General features: G+C 31.0%; 1 protein-coding gene across 4 annotated transcripts; it reads left to right on the forward strand.

The window, feature by feature from the left end:
• Positions 1-13,044: 13,044 nt before the first annotated feature.
• On the forward strand, positions 13,045-19,657 carry LOC144560884 (transcription factor GTE11-like). 4 transcript variants are annotated; one of them, XM_078310110.1, is made up of 11 exons: positions 13,045-13,173; positions 14,045-15,312; positions 15,589-15,637; positions 15,878-16,039; positions 16,790-16,857; positions 16,974-17,010; positions 17,376-17,456; positions 17,549-17,664; positions 18,383-18,452; positions 18,545-18,666; positions 19,075-19,657. In XM_078310110.1, exons 2-11 carry the CDS (start codon positions 14,092-14,094, stop codon positions 19,354-19,356), a joined length of 2,208 nt encoding a protein of 735 aa, XP_078166236.1. In that variant the 5' UTR covers positions 13,045-13,173; positions 14,045-14,091; the 3' UTR covers positions 19,357-19,657. The 4 variants fall into 4 exon arrangements, with proteins under 4 accessions (XP_078166236.1, XP_078166230.1, XP_078166242.1 ...); XM_078310104.1 differs by having other exon boundaries at positions 13,051-13,302; XM_078310116.1 differs by having other exon boundaries at positions 13,051-13,302; positions 18,386-18,452.
• Positions 19,658-19,879: the final 222 nt, after the last annotated feature.

The raw sequence follows: 19,879 nt of genomic DNA on the forward strand, positions 1-19,879 counted from the left end.
ATAAATAATTCATCATTTATTTGGAATAAGACAAATCTCATCAAAAATACAAATGATTCACGAAAAATTGTACGTAGAATAAAACAAAATTTTTATTACTACTTCAAGTTCAAATAAAAAATATATTATATGTTTATAATACAACAAAAATCACGAATTTTAGGTTTTTGAAAAAAGAAACATTTAAATCATTAGTGAGAACAATAAATATAAACTAAGTCTTATTATTTTTTAACTAATGTGGAAACAAAATTAAATTCATTATGGTTTCTAAAACCATTCAATGTTATGAATGATATGAGTACGATGTTAAGAATTTTAAAGAGAATGTACGGAAAAAAAATAGTTTAAAAAATAAATAGAAAATACTAATTAAGAATTATTTGTCAATCTTTTTTATAATCTTAAAAGTATTTTTAAAATTAAGTTGAATTATATTTATAATTAAAAACTATATTATAAGTTGTTTCAAATGTACATATATAATTGCTAATTAAATTCTCAAATAACTCAACGCTGTGATTAGAGTTTGTAACGCAACAACAATCATAATATTTAGGTTTTTAAAAAATGTATTTAAATCACTTTAGTGAAAAGCAAAATAGGAACTAATCTTGTTATTTTTATAGATATTCATATCGCGAGCAATATGCGTAATGCACAGTATACCATAGCCACACTTTTTAGAATAGATATAAAATACAAAATTAGAGTCAAACTAGTTATATGTTTATTTCAATGTCTAATTAATATTTTTTTTATATCTATTCTTATACAAAAACTAAAAAGTATATTTTCATAAATAATTCATCATTCATTTGGAATAATTAGACAATCTCATGAAACATACAAATGATATAAACTAAGTCTTATTATTTTTAACTAATGTGGAAACAAAATTAAATTCATTAATGGTTTCTAAAACCATTAAATGTTATGAATGATATGAGTACGATGTTATGAATTTCAAAGAGAATGTACAAAACAAAGAGTTTAAAAAATAAATAGAAAATACTAATTAATAATTATTTGTCAATCTTTTTTAAATCTTAAAAGTATTTTTAAAATTAAGTTAAGTTATCTTTATAATTAAAAACTATATTATAAGTTGTTCATAATGTACATAACTTGCTAATTAAATTCTCAAATAACTCAACATTGTGATTAGAGTTTGTAACACAACAACAATCATAATATTTATGTTTAAAAAAAATATTTAAATCACTTTAGTGAAAAGCAAAATTGGAAGTAATCTTGTTATTTTTATAGAAATATGCGTAATGCATAGTATACCGTAGCCTCACTCTAATATTATTATTATATAAATTATACTTCTAATGTTGAGTTTTAAGCATAAACTAATGTCCATAAGAAAATTAGAAAAGACAATGATACTAAAAATTAACTTGGTAAGTAATCTGTACGGTGCTTTTACTTTATTAGTTTGATTTATTATCCATAGAATAAAAGGTATCAGATAGCAATAGCCAAATATTTTTTGTTCTTTCAAGTTTGGTATGGTAAGATTAGTTTTAGACTAGATAAATAATAGTTTTAGGATGAGCTAGCTATAGTATAGCTTTCAGTTTACAACCTAATTTTTGTTTGCATCACAATCATTTTCTTGGCATTGTTTTAATCTGAAAATTAGATATGTGTAAATGTAATTTTACTAATAGTTTACTCCCATGCATTTCTTTGTTTGTTTTTCTACACTACACTGTCACAACAACAAAAAATGATGTAAGTATAATTGTTTCAAATATATTTTTATTGAAGAGACATTTCAGAAAAACGTGTAGATAATAATAATTTTAGTTTTTATAATTATCTTATAGGACAACAGATAGGTATGTTACTGGTATCCTTATTCATAAAGCTAACATTAAAAAAAAACTTTAGTAATACTCGTACCCAATAAGCTAATAGAAAAATGGCTTAGCAATACCCGTCTTATTAAATACGATAAAGATGAACAGATAAAAGGAGGTTATTAACACCCCAATGAGGACCTCTTTATCTAAAAGATAATCAAGAGTCAAGTTGCAGAAATGAATTATAAAATTGCATTGTTTTTAGAACCGTGAGCTTATTGTAGTGACAATGACCTAACTGTTTGAAACATAAATCATACTATTAATATTGGGATGTCATTTATGCCACGAAGGAAAAAAGTATACACCAAACAGTTACCTATAAATTATAAGATTTCATTTTCAAGAAATATTAAGAATACCTCTGACTAAGTTGCTCCAGGTACTAATTTAGTCTCTCCTTTCTCTATGGTAACAAAATCTAACACTCAATTCGACTGCGAACTCCACCAAGTAACTGCATTTCAAAAGAAATATTTAAAAAAGTACTATATCTGGTAAAAACTGAAATCTAACTCTAATTATGGAGTATAAAATATTTGTCAAATGCTACCAACTTGAAGGCTGCTGAAGCTTGAAACTCTAGACCTTAGAACCCCTACCAACATATCAAACGCCATCAACAGATCAGGCCGAAACAGTACATAATGGGAAGAAAATCAGTAAGGAAGACAGAAGTGAATCCTAAATAGAGAGAAGAGAGGAGACACTCACCTGGTACCGTTGCAGTTTCAGGTTCAAGATAGAAGAAATGACCCGGTGGACTTAGAAAAAGAAGAGAGAAGTAGGAGTGCTGGAGAGGAACTTATGGTTGATAGGGAAGTTTAATATGTAATGTATTTAAGATACAACAAAAAGCTAAGCAAATATTGCCTTTAAGTAAATTGCACTCTATGTTTAGACCTTTATTCCTATCTTCCAATTTGAATCCTAATAGATGCCACCGCACATGAGATTTTTTGAACAAATTTTATAATTTAGTTTTATCATTTCATTATTCGTTCATCTGATATATACACCATTTATATATAATTTACTTCAAAGAGAAGAATTAATTTGAAAATTGTCCGGCATTACAATTTTATATATACGTTGAGGGAGTAATTGATATATTGAACAATTAATAAATAACTAAATTTTATCTATGACATTTTTAACATTAATAATATCTCCAAGTCTTCAATTTTGATATATTTATATAAATGAAGTAATATATCTATCGCTGGCTCACTTTTAGTTGTGGCACAAATTATATATTGTGAAGTGCAGCAAAAGAGCAACTTATAATTATGATTACACTCCTTTTATTTAAATACACTAATTAAGATGGGTATCGTGCATTCACATGGAAATCAACTTTTGACCACATTCAACTTGGAATAAAGTAACATACATGCCTCAATTTGGAATAAAGTAACATAAAGAGCCAATATGAATCCTCTCTTTTTACTGTACGTTCACAAAGTGAACCTTAATTATATATGCTCCAACCTTACGCCTTGTTCTTTGTGTATTTTAATGTCTAATTAATATTTTTGTATGTATATATATGTATATAGAGAGAGAGAGAGAGAGTTACTGTAGTATTAGGTACAAAATAGAAAGTATAACACAATCTAATTAATCAAACATACAAACTGTTCCGATGGTTAATTAACTGAACAGCTTCGTAATTTAGGCCAACTACAACTTTTAATTAATAATTACCACGCCAGTCAGCTTAATTAATTACAGGTGATTTATTATTGAATGACTAACTGTACGAGAATTTTAAAAAAATATATTTTATTACTATTTCAGGTTTAAAATGTACATAACACCACACTTGTAGAATGTTATATTTTGCTAATAGAAGTTAGTATGGAATGATATTTATATTTCTTGTCCCGAATGCTTTTAGGTGACCTAGGAAACAAGAAAGTGATATACTTATTGTCTTGGTTGCTTGTATATATACATTCTTTTGCTTTCAAATGAATTCTTTTGCTTTTTTGTGTGGGCCAAGAAAGTAATACAAATTCTTCCTGGACAGAGAGGAGGATAAGAAACATGCAATATTTGTGCAAAGAACAATATTCAAAACATGTTTCGGCAGCTATGGCTCCACAGGTTTCCTTCAAAGAGAGAGAGAGAGAGAGAGATAGAGAGGAAAGAGAAAGATACAGAGCAATTAATTATAAGAGAATACGAGTTAGGGTGGCTAAGTTAGAGAATTAGCATTTGATCATTTTTTTAAATAATGCATCCTCAAATAAAATAACATTCAAAAATCAACATCAATGCAATGATATAATTTCATATCGAGGCTTAAATCCAAATAAAAGTTACATGAATTTGCATCCAACACAGCATATCATTCTTCAATATCATATTCGTATATTTGTAAAAAGATAACAAACTCATGTTTAGAGATTAACTCATCAATCGGATAAATTAGTTTATCATTTAACAAATTCCATAAACTCATTTAACTAATTCATTAATTAGTCAGATTAATAACTTAATAGTTAGGACTTTTAGACCAGTCTTTTTATGAGTACCATAAATTCATTTTGATCAACTTTTGTTGGTCTTGTTTTTGTACAAAGTTTGAGCTCTTGAGTATTATTGTCAGAAGAATTTAAAAGTATTTGAAAACCACATATATACTTTCTCTATATTTTGATTCATTTTGGTTCTTTCTTACAAAAAGAAAAAAATAGCAGCCCCTATTGCAATTAGGAGTAAGTTTTCTAATTATAGCAGATTCGAATTCGAGGTAAAAACATAGAAAGATTTTTAAGAAAGACAAAACTGGTACATAGAAGAAAAAGTTCTCTCTCCTCTCAATAGTTGAATCAGGGGTGTACAACGGGCGGGTCGATGATATTTTATTAAAATTTGAATCCAACCCGATTACACTGGGTTAAAAAAATTATTTACTTGACCCACCCATAATCCAACCCAACCCATCTATTTTTTTATATACGGGTTATTACGGGTTATGCGGGTTAGACGGGCTATTTTGTAAATTACATAAAAAATTTGTATTGCGTACAAAATTCACAGTTATTTTGTAAAGGCAGCACTGTTTTTTTTTCATTCAAATATTTTTTATTCAAATAAAGGCAGTACCGTTAGGCGAATCGGTGTGAATTACACCATATGCAGTTGTTAACAAGCATTCTTAAATTTAAAGAACTTGGTGAGTAACTGAAAATAGTGACAGCGTCGTACCATCATTTGTTCCATCAAAAACTGAAATAACGACAGGTAAGCATTCTCTATATTCATATTTGCACAAGTTTCAGTACCTAATTAAGATCAAGATCATTTTCAATTGAATACCCCCCATTTGTTGAAAGCTGTTATCATTTGTTAAATTCAACTTATGAAATTCAAGATGCCTCTTTGTCTTAAGAGAACTTCAAAAGATGTTCCTGCTCGAAACAGGCAAAATTAACATGCAAGCCAAGAAATTTGAGGCCGGGTCCGGATATAAACGGGTTATTAAGAGCAAACCCGTGACCCAACTCAGAGTAACGGGTTTATCAAAATCCAATCCGTACCCGACCCAGTAAAAACTCAACCCGGTAAAATACGGGTCGGGTCGAATGGGTCAGACGGATCGGGTGGGTCGACAGTATTTTTGTACACCCCTAAGTTGAATTTCTGACCTCAAAATAGCAGCTCACATTATGTATTAGTTATTCTCCCAAAATCAAGCAAACTCTACAAGGAGTGAACAATTAAAATACCATTTGAAGACCATATCCAAACTAATATTTGACAATTTGTGGAGCTGCAGTATTCTAAAATCAATCAGTGTAATTCTTTTACCTCCTAATTCAACATTGATTTTTTATTTCTTAAATAAAAGTATGCCATCATTTAGTTCATGCTTTAAAAAGCTTACATGCCCTCTTTGGATTACAATAGTTAAAAATAAAGTGATAATTTTTTGTTTATTAGGTTGAAGTAGATTTTTTTTTCAATTATTATAGAAAAGTTTAAAATTTTGATGACCAGTTTTTTATTTCGTCTCTATCTTTCGACTTGGTTGACTGAGGCAAAACTTGAAAATTTAAATTGGGTGGCTGAAATATAAAATACAAAATGGTCGCAGTTAGAATTTGAACTCAAGTCTTTACAACTACAGAGAATACACATTTAACATTTTTTTGTGGGAGACTAAACTATATATATATATTTTTTTTTAACTTCAATTAAATTTCAAGGTACATAATTAAAAAAATTAAAATCATAGATGGCTCAGAGATGAAGATCCGTCCTTATTAAACTCTAAACTTTTTTTTGGGAGAACAGCAACTCAGATTGAAAAAGAAATGATGTTTGTATTATTATAGAAACGGGCCAATAAAATTCTAATTGGGCTTTCAGAGAGCCTTGTTTATTTCTTAAGAAGTTTAGTGTGTACAAACCCAATATAATGTTTAACTATTTAGCTGCTCCAAAAAGATAAGTTGTGGATTTTATAACCAACCAAGATATACTATGAATTCATTTTTTTTTATATTTTTTTCTTAATTTTTTTTGTAAAATTTGGTCTCGAATAACATTGTCATATAGAAATCATGATGAGCGGTTCAAATCTACTGTTTAGACATTTAAAAATGGATATATGAATTAATAGTACGGATCGAGCTATGCTATGCATGGTATCGTAGCATCACTTTATTCTAATATGTACGAAGCTAAAATGATGATCGTCAAAATGCATGATTAGGATATCATAATTGAAGTAAGAAACTAATATTATAGTATATAGTTAATATGGAACACATGCCATGCATATAAAATTTATGAGATTTGATATATTATTAACAACAATCATATGCATGAAACTTGATGAATATGCTTTTAGTTGTGCCCAACGCATCAAGTAAATTTAGTTTTAATTTCTACAATTTTCAAATTAATGAAAAAATATTGACAAAATAATTAAATAATTTTATTATGAAGGGATCTTGTCCAACACTATACCATCTCCAAAGATACAAATTAGCAATTCTATTCTTTACATTTTTGTAATATTTGAAAATGTTTAAATATTTGTTGTTTTCCTCGTAAAACACTAAATGTGTGTAGGGGCGAACCCACAAGTCGAGGGGAGGGGGGGCAGAGTGGAGATTGGGACGTTCCGATCGACTTTGCTTCCCCTGAAACTTTTTTGCTCCCCTCTAGATGTTTGATTTGTAATTCGGATTAAATTAAAATAAATTTATTGAATTATGATTGATAATTATAATTATATGTTAGATAATCATAAATTATAAGTCAGAGTATTGGAAAGTATAAGTTAAAGTATTATTTTTTATCAAGTAACTAATTAGTTAATGGGTTCAAATCTGATGCTATTTTTTTTTTTTTTTTTGCATTACAAACTTATAATATATTGTTCATTAATAATGTTGTTCATAAGAGACGACTGTCATTTTAACCAAAGACTTCAATTGCTGAATTTTCCACAGTGAACTATAGAGCATATATTATTGAGCATGCACCAAAGGTGTTGGTTCATTAATTCTATCTTAATCATTTTGATTGACCCTTTCTTACCTGATGATCATATTAAAGTCAAAGTGCATAAAAGTGGACTAAAATGAAGGAAGAGAGGGAGAAAGCCCAAGGAAAACATTACTTGATAGCCCAAGGCCCAGCCCAATTTAATTAATGACTAAATCATTTATTAATTATTAGAATTAAATTCAATTCATATAATCTAAGGGAACACAATATTTCTCTTTACATCTGAACTGTCTCGTCAAAATCTGCACGAATATTAAAGATATCCGGTACGTACATTTTACCTCAAACTTGGTTTGATTACTTGATATTGACTCACACAATTCTAGCAAATTAGACATATATCAGGCTTTAATAAAGAATTGATGATTTAATTCAACTTTTCAGATTGGATGAACAAATTGGAAGAAAAGAAAGACTTTTCTTTAATGAGAAACAAAGTTATAAATTCAATTTTGACGGAAAAAGTTAGAAATTTTGAATGTTTCAAACATGACCCTTATCTCAATATAGATCAATTTGCACAACCAATTCTTCTTCATGTTCATCAGAACCAAAAAAAAAAAAAAATTACTGTTAAAATATCAAAACTCATTTTTACATGAGATTTGTATGGAAGATCTTTTTAGTCTCCACTCTTTCATTTTAAAAAGAAATAACACTTTTTCATTTGTTTGTAATAAAACATTAATTACTTCCTATTATTCCTCCGTCTAAACGCAACTCAATAATATGTAAATGAAAGGAAAGTGGAGTTTAGATGGATATTTCCGTAGTCTGAAGAGTACCACTTAAAATAATTAAGGAGATATAGTGAATAGGAATGACAACTTAGAATATCTAATTTTATTTAAGGGGAAATTTTAGGAGACCAGTAATTTTTTATATTTGAGTAAAGTTGGAGGTCAATTTACCAAGTTATTTATAACATTCAAGATCTTCATAAATTTCGAACATGAAATTTGCTGGAGCATTTTCTTTTGCCACTAAATTAAAGATTGATTCTCGAAGACCAACAACTTTGAAAATTATTACCAATCATTTTAGATTTTACTCCACTCCGGTGAAGTAATTCTATAGGATGCATAGTTATCTCCCCGAATTTTTTATAAATTTAAAAAACTAACCAAAGTTGTACTGGATTTTGAAATCTATCCAAACTGCAATTTTTTTTTTGCGGTAATTCAATCTAAAACCGCAAAAAAATTTGTGGTTTCGGAATTCCAAAACCGCAAAAGATTTTTGCGGTTTTTGCAAAACCAGCAGTTAAAAAAAAAACCCAAAATTTTTTTGCGGTTCCAATTTTTTTTTCATTTTTCAGTTTTTTTATTTAAATAGAAATATTTATAATTTATTTATTTTTTGTATTGAAATATTAAAAATATTTAATATATTTCTTTGAAAATAGATGGAATACTATATAGTTTGATTTATTAGAAAGACTGCTACAGATAATCCTGATCAACATTTTTCCTGCCGAATTTTTTGCGGCTGTAAGAAAAATTAATATATTTCTTTACGTGTTATTGGAAAAAAAATAAAAATATTTGGATTCTCAGTTATTGATCCCGGTTTAAAAGTCACTTCTAAGTAAATATAGAAAATATTGTCATCCTTCTAGTACATTTAATATGAAAAAAATTGTATCTATTTAAAAAAAAAATTTAAGTTATTTAATGACTGTTATTAAAAAGAATTCTCAAAATAGATACAACTTTTTATAAATTAATGTATGGAAGGATCATAATATTTTTTGTATTACCTAGAAGTAACTTTTAAACCGAGATCAATAACTCATAATCCAAGCATTTTTATTTTTTTTAATAACTCATAAAGAAATATATTAATTTTTCTTACAGCCGCAAAAAATCCGGGATGAAAAATGTTGATCCGGATTATTTGTAGCAGTCTTTATAATAAATCAAATTATATAGTAGTTCATCTATTTTCAAAGAAATATATTAAATATTTCTAATATATCAATACAAAAAATAAATAAATTATAAATATTTCTATTTAAATAAAAAAAATATGAAAAATGAAAAAAACAATGGAACCGCAAAATTTTTTTGCGGTTTTTTTTTACTGCTAGTTTTGGAAAAACCGCAAATTTATTTTGCGGTTTTATATTGAATTACCACAAAATATTTTTGCGGTTTGGGTAGATTTCGAAATCCAGTGCAACTTTGGTTAGTTTTTTTAATTTAATTATTATTTTGGATATTTATAAAAAATTTGGGTTATCTCCACTCCGCTCATTGTGATTTTTATATGAAAATATATATGGAGATTAAATTTTATATTTTTCGAATTATTTTACCATTTTTTAAATAATCAGAAAATTAATCTCTTATTCTGAATCATTCAAAATATTGATTTTTTTACCTAATTAAAAATACATTTGTATATAAAGATTATGTTAAATGCTTTGAATCAACCGTTTGAACTTTGAAAATAAATAAGGATCAATCTTATTTTTATCAAAATTGTGCGTTGGGAAAAATAAGATTGTACACAACTTTTCTTCGATTTTTATTTGAAGTATGAAGAACTGGAGAGCACCACATGTGATGATTTTAGGAGACCAATAAATTTTTATATTTGAGTAAAATCGGAGGTCAATTTATCAAGTTGTTGATAACATTCAAGATTTCCACAAATTTCAAAGATGAAATTTGCTGGAACATTGCTTTTTGCCACTAAATCATATTGCATTGATTAAAATACCAATAACTTTGAAACTTGTTAAAAATCATTTTAGATTTTACCTCACTTCAGTGAAGTAATTCCACATGATGCATAGTTATCTCTAGGTCTGCAAAATAATCAAACCAATTTAAATTTATTCTAGTTTGAATTTTAGTTTAAATAAGATTCGAACTGAACTGATTTTATTTATTTTAGAACAAACTTCAATCGAACGATTTAGTTGTGAATTTTTCTCGAATCGAAGTCAATCGAATCACGAACTACGAGCTTTTTTAACAGCCATAGTCATCTCCACTCCGCTAACTGTGACTTTTATATGAAAATATATATAGAGATCAAATTTTATATTTTTTGAATTATTTTACTATTTTTTAAATAGGGAGGAAATCACTTATTCTGAATAATTTAAAATAGTGATGTTTTTATCTATTTAAAAAAGTACTAAAAAATTGTTAAAAATATATAAGTTTTTTTTTTTCAAAGTACATTTATATATACAGATCATGTTCACCGGTTTGAATAAACCGTTGGAACATTGAAAGTAAATAAGGTTCAGTCTTCATTACGCATAGTATTTTTTTTTTATCAAAATTGTGAGTTAGGAAAAAAATAAGATGGTACATAATATCTCTTTAATTGTTATTTGAAGATGGTCACAAAAATGGAATGAAGAATAAAAGTATGGCCACTAAAAAAGGTTTTAATTCTGAACTTCATTTGACCAAGTCAAATACCAAACTTGCTAGCTTTTATGAAACAAAAAAGGCAGAATAAATGAAAAATAAAGACGGATAAAGAAAAACAAGTTAAATCTCTAGAAACCCATATTTTTCTTTTTACAGATTGTTACTTTTCTGGAAATGTAAGATAGATTTTTTTGCTTCCACGTTTAATTTCCTAATTTGAAATAAACATTAAAGAGAAACGGCTCTCGAAAGTATTTACCATACTAGAGCATTATGCATTTGGCACTGTTTGTGTAGAAAAAGAAAATGGGCCGAAGCCCATTTTGCACTTTTTTTTTTTTCTTGTAACGGAAAATAGGTAGAACCGCTAGCTGCTTGGTATGAGTCCAATGAAATAGCGTAAGTTGCTATCTTCTTTGTTGATCAATTCATTCAAAGACACTTAATAATCTTATAAATTAGGGTATGAAATTGTAAGATATATATATATATATATATATATATAGAGAGAGAGAGAGAGAGAGAGAATGGCTAAGCTCAAATCGTTTGTTCCTGGGCTCAGGAACAAACGATTCGGTTCTCCTATTTCCAAAGTTCAAATGGCTAATCTAAACCGTTAGATGTTTAATCTATATTAAAATGTGCTTGGAGACAAAATTTTATATTTTTTGGAATTTTTTTACTATTTATTAAGAGGGTTTGAAAGTCGCTGTTTTTTTATGGTGCAGAATTTTAATAAAAACAGCAACTTTCAAACCCTCTTAATAAATAGTAAAAAAATTCCAAAAAATATAAAATTTTGTCTCCAAGCACATTTTAATATAGATTAAACATCTAACGGTTTAGATCGGCCCTTTGAACTTTGGAAATAGGAGAACCGAATCGTTTGTTCCTGAGCCCAGGAACAAACGATTTGAGCTTAGCCACTCTATATATATATATATATATATATATATATATTCATCCTATATAGGATTTGGCTCCGGTGCTATGGCATAGAGGGCTACGGTGCTACGGCTCAATATTCAAGTTTTCAAAATTCTAACGGTCGATCCGAACCGTTCATCTTGTTCTCCATAATAATATGTGTTTGGAGACCAAGTTTTACATTTTTTAAAAAAAAATTACTATTTTTTTAGATTTATTGAAAATTATTGTTTTTCAAACAAATTTGGACCATAAAAAACAGCAATATTCAATAAATCTAAAAAAATAGTAAAAAATTTCCAAAAAATGTAAACTTTGGTCTCCAAACACATATTAATATGGATAACAAGATGAACGGTTCGGATTGACCGTTAGGATTTTGAAAACTCGAATATTGAGCTGTAGCACCGTAGTGCTCTATGCAACCCATAGCACCGTAGCCAAATCCCTACACTATACATAGTATTTTTTTCTAAATCAAAATTGTGCATTAGGAAAACTAAATGGTACATAACTTCTCTCTAATTATTATTTGAAGTATGAAAAAATGGCAAGCACCAGATATGATGATGCTTTTGAAATAAATATATAGTCACAGGTTTTTAAAAAAAGGTCACAACAATAGAATGAGGAATAAAAGTATGGCTCTAAAAAAAGTTTAAATTTTTTTACCTTCATTTGACCAAGTCAAATTCCAAACTTGTTGGCTTTTATGAAACAAAAAAAGCATAATAAATGAATAATCATTTGAAACGGTTAATACAAAAAGGTTAAAATCTCTAGAAACCATATATGGTTCTTTTTATTTTTTTCTGAAAAAAAAGATGATTTTCTTTTTTTAGCTCCCACGTTTAATTTCCTAATTTGAAAGAAACAATAAATAGAAAAGTTCTAGAAAGTATGAACAACGCTCCCATGTTGTCAGAAAGTGGGGTCCATTTGTCATCGACAGCGCGACCAAAAAATAGTCTGTTAACCCAGCACGCTTTTGTAGAGCGGCTGTACTAACTAATTACTGAATACTCCCAGAACATTTGATAAAAAAGGAAGTAGTCTCACTGAATAATGGACCCACCTTTCATACCGCCGAAATCCTGGTGATGTACTCCTGAATCCTTTCCATTTTAAAAAAAATGGATGAATCCAGTAGTTTTCCGCCGAAGTAACTGTGTAGCCATCTTAAATCCAGACCGTCGTTTTGTTCATTGACTTGAGATATCTCCGGTGGAGTGTTGACTTGAGATAAATAAGTTCATAATTTCTCACGGCTTTCTCGTTTTTTGATTTTTTTTTTTATTTTCTGGCTCTCTCTCTCTCTCTCTCTCTCTCTCTCGCGACGCGCTCGGAACAGAGAAGAGGCGAAGGAAGCAAAGAGAGAAATTTTATCCTGAGAAGAGAAACTCATCACCTAGGGTTTTCTCGTCGCGCGCTCTTAGATCAAAATCTTTCAGGTTTTGCTATTGCATTTCTCAAATCACAATTCCCACGGTTCGAATTGGGGTCGTTCGACCTAGCTTCGATCTCTCCTTTTCAAATGGTGTTTCGTTTGATCTGTGTGAGCTGTTTTTTGTCGATTTGGGGTAAGTATTTTGGAGTGAGGCCTTGGTTAGGGTTTTGCCTCAATTGGTGATTGTTTAGTGCACAAGCTCAAATTGGGTTTGGATAAAGTTACTTGAATTTCAAAATTTAAGCTGGGTAAAACCCAAATTGATCCGCATTGAAAAGTACCTTATCTTTCTTTCTGTTAATTAGCTGATTATGGAACATTAATCTTAATTATCCAACAAATAACCTTACTTAAACTTGTTTTCGAATTGTAAATTGCAGCGAAGAAGCTCAATTGTGGAAATTAGGGTTACTTGAATTTCAAAATTTAAGCTGGGTAAAACCCAAATTGATCTGCATTGAAAAGTACCTTATCTTTCTATTAATTAGCTGTTTATGGAACATTAATCTTAATAATTCAACAAACAACCTTACTTAAACTTGTTTTCGAATTGTAAATTGCAGCGAAGAAGCTCAATTGTGGAAATTAGGGTTACTTGAATTTCAAAATTTAAGCTGGGTAAAACCCAAATTGATCTGCATTGAAAAGTACCTTATCTTTCTTTCTGTTAATTAGCTGATTATGGAACATTAATCATATTAATTCAGCAAACAACCTTACTTAGACTTGTTTTCGAATTGGAAATTGCAGCGAAGAAGCTCATTGTGAAAATTAGGGTTTCTTTGGCCATAAAGCAAAATAGTTTACTTGTGCCACATTTATAGTTATCCATACTTTGATTGCTAATCAGTAGCATTTTTTTTTTCTCTCTGTAGGCGAATTAACTCTTTTAGTTTACTAAAAAAAGTGAGCTTTTAATACAATGATGGGGAAAACCCAGAAGATCTCAAAAAAGCGTCCTGTGGGATTTATACCTGATTATCGGAATGTGGTAGAGACAGTTGGTGAATCAGAGGTTTTTGCAAGCCCGACCCGGATTGACTCAGAGGATTCCTGTGCACCAAACCCTAAGTCAAGCCGTTTAAATGCAGTAAAAACCAAAGGCTTTGATGTACCTCTCCAATTCTTCTCTCTTTCTAAGCTTTCTCTGTCTGAAAAAAAGGAGCTTGAGTCCCAGCTCAGAGGAGAACTTGAGCGGGTCCGGACTTTCCAAAGGCGGTTCCATACCAGTAATTTTGCTGGGCCCACTCGACCTGGTACAAAGAAACAAGGGCATGGTTCATTACAAAAGAATCCCAAATTGGATCGGGTCAATTCTTCCAAACCCGTAAAACCTGCTTCTGCGCCAGTACAACTGCCACCTCCTCCTCCAGCTAACAAGCCCCAACTCGGTAACAATCATGTAATGGTGATGAAGCAATGCGAAACGCTCCTTAAAAGGCTTATGGCGCATCAATATGCATGGGTCTTTAACACGCCGGTCGATGCGGTTAAGTTGAATTTACCTGATTATTACAATGTGATAAAGCACCCAATGGACCTTGGTACAGTAAAGGAGAAACTCCATTCCGGGTCTTATATGACTCCATCCGGTTTTGCTTCTGATGTGCGGTTAACCTTCGCTAATGCCATGACTTACAACCCGGCTGGTAATGATGTGCATGTAATGGCTGATGTTTTGGCGAAATTTTTCGAGGCAAGGTGGAAACCCATAGAGAAAAAAATCGGTATGGTTGAACAACCGATTGTGAAAAGAGAAATCACTGGAGAGAAGAAGGAGGCTAAGGGAGGAGAAGTGAAGGGGGTTTTGCCGAAGAAGAGAAAAGCAGAACCCCAAGTTGTACGTGAAATGGAGATGGTGAGAGTGAGCCCGAAGAAAAGAAAAATGACCGACGAACATAAGATTAAACTTAGTAGAAGACTTGAATCGATAGTGGGGGAATTGCCAGAGCACATAATAGAGTATTTGAAGCGGCATATTTCAAATGATAGTCAGAGCGGGGACGATGAGATTGAAATAGATATTGATTCTCTTGCTGATGAAACTTTGTTTGAGCTTGAGAGTCTTTTGGACGAGTTTATGAGTGAGAAAGAGAAAGAAGAAGCCCTTGACCAACCAAAGAATGAGCATTGCGAGACAAAGGTCCATACTGCTTTAAATTTATTTTCTTTTTGTGGAATTGTAATTTAGGTCGTTTCAAACTTGGTCTTTTCCAAATTAATCACTGAAAGTTTTTTTAATCAATAGTGTTTCATCAAAATATCATGCCAGAATTGTCTTTCAGTATTGGTTTCAGCTGCGAATTAGGATTGAAATGTGCCATTATTGGTCAAGTCATATATCAGTTTGGATTTCTAACTTTTTAAAAAGAATTTAGTGATATTACTTTATTTATGTTTGAAGTTCTTTCTCATGTAGGTCTTGAATGAATCTGGACTCAGCAATTCATCAATGCACGAAGGCAAAGGTAATGACTCAATATATGCCCCTCCCCCCGAAAAAAAGGAAATGGAAAACAACTTTTTAATAATATAAACTAATATAAATTGGAGCTATACTTGTATACTCAACACTATCTTAGAATTTTTGTAAATAGAATCCATTTATGTGCCTTACTTAGTATTGCTATGAAGAATTCTTTGTATTTGTTTGTTTGGTTTCTTTGTTGGGTTGTTGATCTATTTCTCAATTTGTGTATATACTGTAGGCCATGAACCAGCAGAGGAGGAGATGGATATAGATATAGGAGGCAATGAACCTCCAGTGTCTAGGTATTCTCCAGTTGTGATCGAAAAGGAGACGCTTCAAAGAAATAGCAAGTGTGACACTTCAAGCTCCTCCAGTGATAGCTCTGCATCTACCTCCCATGGTTTGTTCTCTCTCACTTTCTTTGGGTAAAAATATTGACAGAGCAGTTTTGCTTCATGCAGTGCTCGGATTAAAGTGCTAAAACAGTACTGCACATGACTTGTGCGTTGTATGATGCAAAGAATGCTCTGTCAATATCCTTACCCCTTTCTTTGGGTTTGTTTGTAGTGGGGACAATATTTGTATATGCCTATCAGTAAAAATGCCCATGTCTTGTTAGAATATGCAAGGTTTTTCTCGTTTTGCAATAATACACAGGATATTTTTAGTTTCTGGTATAGTTTAGGTCATTTACACTAGTGGGACAATAGATATACACTAAACCAACGTTATCAGATCATAATTTAATTTGAGTTCCATTGTTAAGTTGGGAATCCTCGGCCCAATCATTTGGCTGAACTCAATTTGAAATGAACTAGAGCAACTATGTAAAACATATATTGAACAAGTTCCATTACAAAATCATTAGAAAGTAGGCATTATATCTTGCTTATGTTGTACAGTAAGGCATATGCTATTTGACCAATACTCTTAGTTCATCTCTAGCAGCCTGCACTCCACACCTTGAATCACCTAAATGACACTGTAGAGAGAAAAAAAAAACCTCTTTGAGGGAGGGAGGGAGGCTTGTCCACCTGTTCAGCTTCTTTTTGGCTTTTTACTGGTGGTACCTAGGGTTTCTTGCCATGTGCAATTTTTTAAATTCAAATTGTATCTATTGCAATTGATGAGATTTTTTTCTCTTTTCCAGATTCAGACTCAAGTAGTTCCTCAGGAAGTGGTTCAGATGCCAAAGCCTCAACACTTCATGAAAACAAGGTACATTTTTTACTGTGATTGTACTTGTTAGGGCTACTAAGAATCGCACCTTCTTGATGATAGAACTATTTCTGGTAAATTATCTGATGGTATTTTTGTCACACTTCAAACTGCAGGAAAAAGCTTCTGGGCCTGCTTCGGATCGTGAAAAAAGTAATGTAACTTTAACTGTTTTATAGTTTACCAGTACATACTGGTAACATAAGATTGCTCAGGGACTGTCATTTCTGGTTACCATTGGCGAAGAAATCAACAACCACCAACAACAACCAAGCTTTTAGTCCCAAAAACAAGTTGGGGGTAGGCTCCTCATTGGCGAAGAAACCAAAACAATTAAAATAAGGGACATACCAATGACCAATTGTTTTGTTGGACCAGTAATAACTCAGTACTGTGCATCTTAGTTAGTTAGTCTCTTCTCAACCTGTCTAAATTTGTCTTGCCTTCGATTTTGCAATGAGATGAAATAATTAAAATTATTTACCTAATATTTTTTTTTATTCTTGATGTGCATACAGAATCATCTAATGGGTCGAAACAATCAGATGCGGATGACCCGTTAAACCTGGCCAATCCTACTGACATGGATGCACAGGATGGTAAGAAAAAACTTAATGAAAGTCAACCTTCCTATGTGACATAAATCTGAGAGTATACTAAGTGTTATCATATCCTGCATGAAATCATATAGGAGAAAGTAATTCTGCCGAAAGGCCAGTTTCACCTGGCAAGCAATACCGAGCTGCACTCTTGCGGGGCCGCTTTGCTGATACTATTTTGAAAGCTCGTGAAAAGACTCTTGACCAGGTTTTCAATTGTTGCCTTTCTATTGGTTTATGGCAAACATTGTAGGGCTTAAAAGTACTACCATCTGGTTTTGATTGTCTAATCTAGAAAGATAACCTGGTCCATACACAGTTGAAAAGGACAAGGCAACAACCTTTTTGCAACACTCCAAATAGGGGTGTTCAAACAATCGATACAGTTAAAATAGTCAAATCAAAATTTTATTCGGTTTTCAAAAATGTAACCGAACAAACTGAATTAATCTTGTCAACCGAATGACAAGCATACCAAAAAGACCGAAGTAAATTTCGGCTTGTTTGGTTGAACCGAAATAAGAAATTAAATTTTAAAATGTCAAAACTCAATACATAATAAGTATCAAGATATATATCAATCGAACTGAAATAAGAGAAATTAAATCGAACCAAATATAAAGTATTTCAAGTAAATGTCAAGTAAATTCAGTTTTTTTTGTTGAACCGAAATACGAGAATTAAACGAACCAAATATAAAAAACCGAAGTAATTGAAAATTTCAACTGAACTGAACCATTTAATCCGAAAAAACGAACCATTTAATCCAACATTTGTCGGTTTAGTTGAAAACCAGATAAACTGGATCCAATGACCACCCCTAGCTCCAAAGAAGTCTGGAAACAAAAACAAAAATAATTAAGTCAGAATTTATGGAATCATTTATATTTGGTTACTAACTTTGATTAATGACTAATGCAATCTAGAAGGTTGCAAAAAAGGACCCTGAGAAGCTAAGGCGAGAAAGAGAAGAGTTAGAACGGTTAAAAAGAGAAGGTGGGTGGTTGTCTCCTTTGCCAAACATTTCATTTAACTTTCGATAATTTTCGTTACTAATTATTATTATATTTTTTTTGGCATTTAAATAGAAAAAGCAAGGCTTCAAGCAGAGGCAAAAGTAGCTGAGGAAGCGAGGAAGCGGGCTGAAGCCGAGGAGGCCAAGCGCCGGAGAGCCCAAGAGAGAGAGGCGGCCCGCCAAGCCCTGCAACAAGTAATCTTTACTTACAATTAGAGACCTTTATTTTTAATAAAAGGAGCAGGTTCGTGTGTGTGTCTATTCAAAATTTCAAAAATTTTGCATGTGCTGTCAAGTGAGAAATATCATTTATCCCTTGCAAAATAGAATATCATGTTTATATCCTCCAAGAATTAGGAATTTCTGATTAAAAATGTCAAAATTACCCCTCTATATCACAGTATAACTACAAATTATAGAAGAGTAAATATGGTAATTTTGATGAATTAGGACCAAGAGATTTGACATATTTGATGCTCTCTTTGGATGAATACCTTAGTAAAAGATTTCATATCATACTTGCAAGTGCTCATAGTCCCTCTTACACCATATATTTGAAAGATTACAAGATTATAGATATATATTTTTCCTCATAATTCTCAGATGGAAAAGACGGTAGAAATTGACGAAGGAAATTTTTTCATGAGAGATCTTGAGATGCTTCGAACAGTTCCAGAGCATATTGCCAGTTCAGTTGGTGAGACCAGTCCAATGGATGTGCAAGAGGGAATCGGAACGGGTTTCATACCCGGTACAAACCCGCTTGAACAATTGGGTCTGTTCATGAAGGTTGATGACGAAGAAGAAGATGAACCGGAACCCGAAACCGAAACCGAACCCGATACAATTAGAGTGGGGGATGTAGAGGAGGGAGAGATAGACTGAGTTAGTTATTACTTATTAGTTATAATCCCTCTCTAATTAGGAAATTAACTGGTTTTTTTTGTACATCCCCTTTTTTCTTAGAGTAAATCTTTTTATTTCGGTGAATATCACCGCATTGTGCTTTTGAAGTTTATACAGAGAAGGGCTGGGAAGTTAAAAAATGTGTCGACTATGTTTCGAGAAACAAGTAACCGTTTAGTTGATTGAGTTGAATTGATTGGTTGCTGTTTTTTTTATTATCTCTTCTTTTGTGAAAAATTGTAGAAATACCAAGTGTTATCTGATCCAAGATAATTATTGTTAGTATAACTTAATTTCATTATTCTTCCAGTGTACTTGTTTCTTTGCTGAATTGTTGTTTAATATTAAACATATACTGCAAAAAGAAAACTATTATAATTTGTAACTGGTGTTAGCTTTTAAATATTTTGCAATGATTTGACCAGTTTCTGTTTATTCCAATTAAGTGGTTGATGTAATCTACTCTCTCATCATTTAAAATAGAATTTAGATACCTAATCTC

This window comes from Carex rostrata, chromosome 1 (genome assembly GCF_964058835.1).
Source record: "Carex rostrata chromosome 1, lpCarRost1.2, whole genome shotgun sequence".
In the NCBI taxonomy this organism is placed as follows: Eukaryota; Viridiplantae; Streptophyta; class Magnoliopsida; order Poales; family Cyperaceae; genus Carex; species Carex rostrata.